Below are 4,043 nucleotides of genomic sequence, written 5' to 3' on the forward strand. Positions count from 1 at the left end.
ACCGACGTCTTGTTTTGGATATCGGTGTAATCTTCACCAACATTTAAAGCTGGATGTGGGTAAAAGTATCCATTCATGTCTCGTCTCCCCATGCGTCACTGAATCTATCTTTTCTTATAGTGAGAGGTAGTCACAAACTTGAAAAGATCAATTGATTTCAAAAATCATGACAAACTTGAAAATGTATCTCACAAAGATCAATTGGCACATATATGGACGAAGTCTTGCGATGCTACAAACTTGAAGTTTTCATGACTTATCATCTGTTTAATGGAATCAATTGTACCTATAAATATTTAGCCATTTGATGATCGGTAGCGTGCAAAATGAAATTTTGTAAAAAGATTTAATATATATGTGTGTCCATGTGTGGGTTATTAATTACTTGGGAGTACTTTACTGCTTAAGACATATGGGTTCATGTAATAGGGATATCCCTAAGAAGGTTAGCACAACAGATAGGGTTCTATACGCAGCAAAAAAAAAAGAGAAACACAAATATACAAGTTGAACTATAGTGGACGCGTAGCAAGCAGCCTTGGGCTCTAAGAGATGAGGGCAATGAGGGACACTTCAACCTTCATTCAAACGTGTTGCAACATGTAATATAACTTTTTTAAAAGACCTGGTTGCGTGAGTGGACCCAACACATAGCTCCTTGCACTTTATAACATCTTTCTTTTTCCCTTTCTAATGCTTTTTGTAGTGACATCAATACATTTCTGCTGTAGACTGTAACATCTGACGTTGATGACGTTTCAGCTTCATGACCATAAATATATAACTGGTTATGTACATGGGAAAAGAGGCATGTATTCTATTTCAGGCCTTGTTAGCTCTCTATTCTACAAAGGTGGAAAAGAAAAGCGTTCCTCTTTTCATGTGAAATTATGATTCTCTTTTCCTATTTTTCACAACTCTAACTATATATATATATATATATATATATATTGGTTGTTCACTCTATCTCTCTCCCTCTCTCTCTCTAGCAGATCAGTTCCACTTAGCCAAGAGAGACATTAAGCCAGCTCCAAGGAGAAGGAAAGCATTGGTGATGATCTGGAGTTTTGAGTTGTTCTGCAACTTGGGAGTGTTGAAATCAGCAGCAAGCAGATCGACAAGAGCCATATAGATGAGAATTCCTGCAGAGGCAGCGTTGAAGCACCCTTGAACCACAAGAGTTGTCGAACTGTTTTCCTTGTAAGCAGACGATATCCCCATCCCTATCCCTATCCCAACAGGGGTTGTAATGGAGAAGAAGATTGTCATTGAAGCTGTAGTTTTCAACTTAAACTTGGCCTGCAAATACATGAAAAACCATGGAAATTTTCCTTCAGTGATCAATGAGGATGCCCCTGGATATACGTACACATATATACAGGGTGTGGCCCCACCCCAAGTAATTGAAAAAAAAAAAATTAAAAAATTGAAAACTTTTAGTTGCTTAATGTATTTTTTGGATTTAGGTTTAATTTGACCCTACTTGGATAAGTTTATTTGACCGTTTGGCCCGCCCTTGAAAAAAATTCTCACTCTGCCCCTACATATATAGGAACACATATATAAGAGCTGAAATCTTTTGGCTATTTGCTTTAGTCATCTGTCATACAAGTGGTCTTTATACATACAATGCATCGGGCTCATTGGATGCATGTGTAAGAGGACTAAGCATATGGAGACTGGAGAAATTCAACTACAATATATAGATCCACACATGTGACCATACATGCAGGGTAAGGGCCCGCAAGGGCCCTGGTTCCACCTAAAAAAAAGTAATAAATAAAAATTTACATTTAAATTTTAAAAAATTTCACTTGTCCTATATAAAAATTTCAAAAAATATTATTTCAACTCATGTCAAAATTTAGAAACTTTAATTCGGTTTTCTCTTGAAAAATTTCTGGCTGTGCCCCCTGTGCACATGTGTGCATGCACACAACACGCATGCACTATTTAATGTAAAACCATAAGTATTGTTGTTATTGCTCTTATAATAAAATATTTTGTTTAATATCATGCATCTCCTTTGGTAATTACTGAGAAACAATAGAAATTTAACATCTAGATTAATAATTAACTTGCCTGAACTATGCACCCACCCAGACCCATTCCTTCAAAGAACTGATGGAAACTTAAGGCAGCTATCAACGGCCTGATGGTGCATGGGCTGTTAGAAGCCCCCAATGCGATCCCTATAATCACCGAGTGCACCACGATCCCCAACTCCAAAACCTGCAGAAAACTTGTATCATATGTCTCATACATACCTCAATAATTAGTTCTAGGTATGTAACTCTTAGGTCCTTGACTCTTAAGGAAACATCTTGGCTGATCTAAGACAGAAGTATGAGAGAAAATAGAAGAGAAAAAAAAAAGATAATTAATGTTTGATGACAAGTGTTCTATCTCAATTTTGCATTTTAAAAAGATCAACGACCAATTAATTTTTTTATAAATCATGCACTAAGGGTCATCTACCTACCAAATTCTCTCTCTCTCTCTCTCTCTCTATATATATATATATATATATATATATATATATATATATATATATACATATATACATATATATATATACATATATATATATATACATATATATATATATGTATACATATATATATATATATATATATATATCTCTCTCTATATATAAATATATATATATATATATTTATATATATATATATAATAGAAGAGAAAAAAAAAAGATAATTAATGTTAGATGACAAGTGTCCTATCTCAATTTTTCATTTTAAAAAGATCAACGACCAAATAATTTTTTTATAAATCATGCACTAAGGGTCATCTACCTACCAAATTCTCTCTCTCTCTCTCTCTCTCTCTCTATATATATATATATATATATATATATATATATAAGCCACAATGATTTTGTATACCAAAAATCCTAAGGAAGGTGTTAATCCACACAGTTTCTAGTTTCTATATATGAATTATGAATTATTAATATAATCGAAATATTCATAAAGCGGCCAGGAATTTTCAAGAATAACATTATTTGATTTAATTAATTAATTTCAGATCGACAAGCAACTGCACTAAGTATATTGCAGTCGATCATAAAAATGAATACCCAGCAGGAGAGAGAGTTCAATTTGTAGACCTGGGAAATGATCCTATGGCGGATGAGCTCAGATTGGGTGCCATGGAGATGGGCACCATGAGCATGTGCATGGGCGCCGTGGCTGTGGTGATCGTGCACGGGCACTTCCTCCTTGGCCTCGACATCTCCATCAAGGTCGCTGCTTGAAACCGGCGCGGCCTTGCTGAGCTCCGCCTTCCTGTAATAGCCGGCGGCCGCCGTCTCCAGCACCAGCGTCCCCATGGCCGTCACCATGGCTATGAAGCCGGCGAAGGGGAACCTGGCCCAGGGATTCTTGTTCAAGCACGGCGACCCCAGGCTGTCAAAGGCATCGGGCAGCACGTGGATGAAGCCGGTGGCCAGGATGACCCCGGCGGCGAACGCCTTCATCACGAAGAAGGCGTCGCTCTCTGCAGAGAGGGAGGGAAAGGACCTCCCCGCGACGGGAATGCAGACGCCAGCGGCGCCGGCAGCCAGGATCACGAATATGGCCCCCACCCTCAGCTTCAACGCCAAGCTCTTGTCTCGGCAGCCGTCGGACTCGCCGCCGGAGGCGCACCCCAAATCCGATCCGCCACCTCCTGCAGAAACTGCAAGAGGCAGAAGCAACGGCAAGAAGCAAAGGAGCGCCACTGTCGACTTACTAGCGGCAGGAACAACCGTCGCCATTTTGCTGCTACGGCTAACTGCGGCTTAAGGAAGAAACATCTCCTCCTATGATTTCTTCTTCGCCTTGGACATCACTTTATAGGCAAATTCCTTTGACTTAAAAACTAACGGGCACAAATATACATTAAAAATAGCCACATTGACTTCTGATCTTAAATTTGTCCGAAAGGGCATAGCTCAAACGGACGGGTTAAGACGTGCTATTTTATGAAACACAATGCTTTTGTACTGTAAAAGGGGCAGGTTTTTAGGTGTAGGTTGAATTTAG

At 38.6% G+C, this 4,043-nt stretch overlaps 1 protein-coding gene across 1 annotated transcript; it reads right to left on the reverse strand.

Moving 5' to 3' along the window:
- Positions 1-711: 711 nt before the first annotated feature.
- LOC116267673 (zinc transporter 5-like) lies at positions 712-3,805 on the reverse strand. The gene is made up of 3 exons (XM_031649541.2): positions 3,128-3,805; positions 2,083-2,232; positions 712-1,299 (listed from the first exon to the last, which is right to left on the reverse strand). Exons 1-3 carry the CDS (start codon positions 3,773-3,775, stop codon positions 994-996), a joined length of 1,104 nt encoding a protein of 367 aa, XP_031505401.1. The 5' UTR covers positions 3,776-3,805; the 3' UTR covers positions 712-993.
- Positions 3,806-4,043: the final 238 nt, after the last annotated feature.

The sequence above is a fragment of the Nymphaea colorata genome, chromosome 14, assembly GCF_008831285.2.
Source record: "Nymphaea colorata isolate Beijing-Zhang1983 chromosome 14, ASM883128v2, whole genome shotgun sequence".
NCBI classification, from domain to species: Eukaryota; Viridiplantae; Streptophyta; class Magnoliopsida; order Nymphaeales; family Nymphaeaceae; genus Nymphaea; species Nymphaea colorata.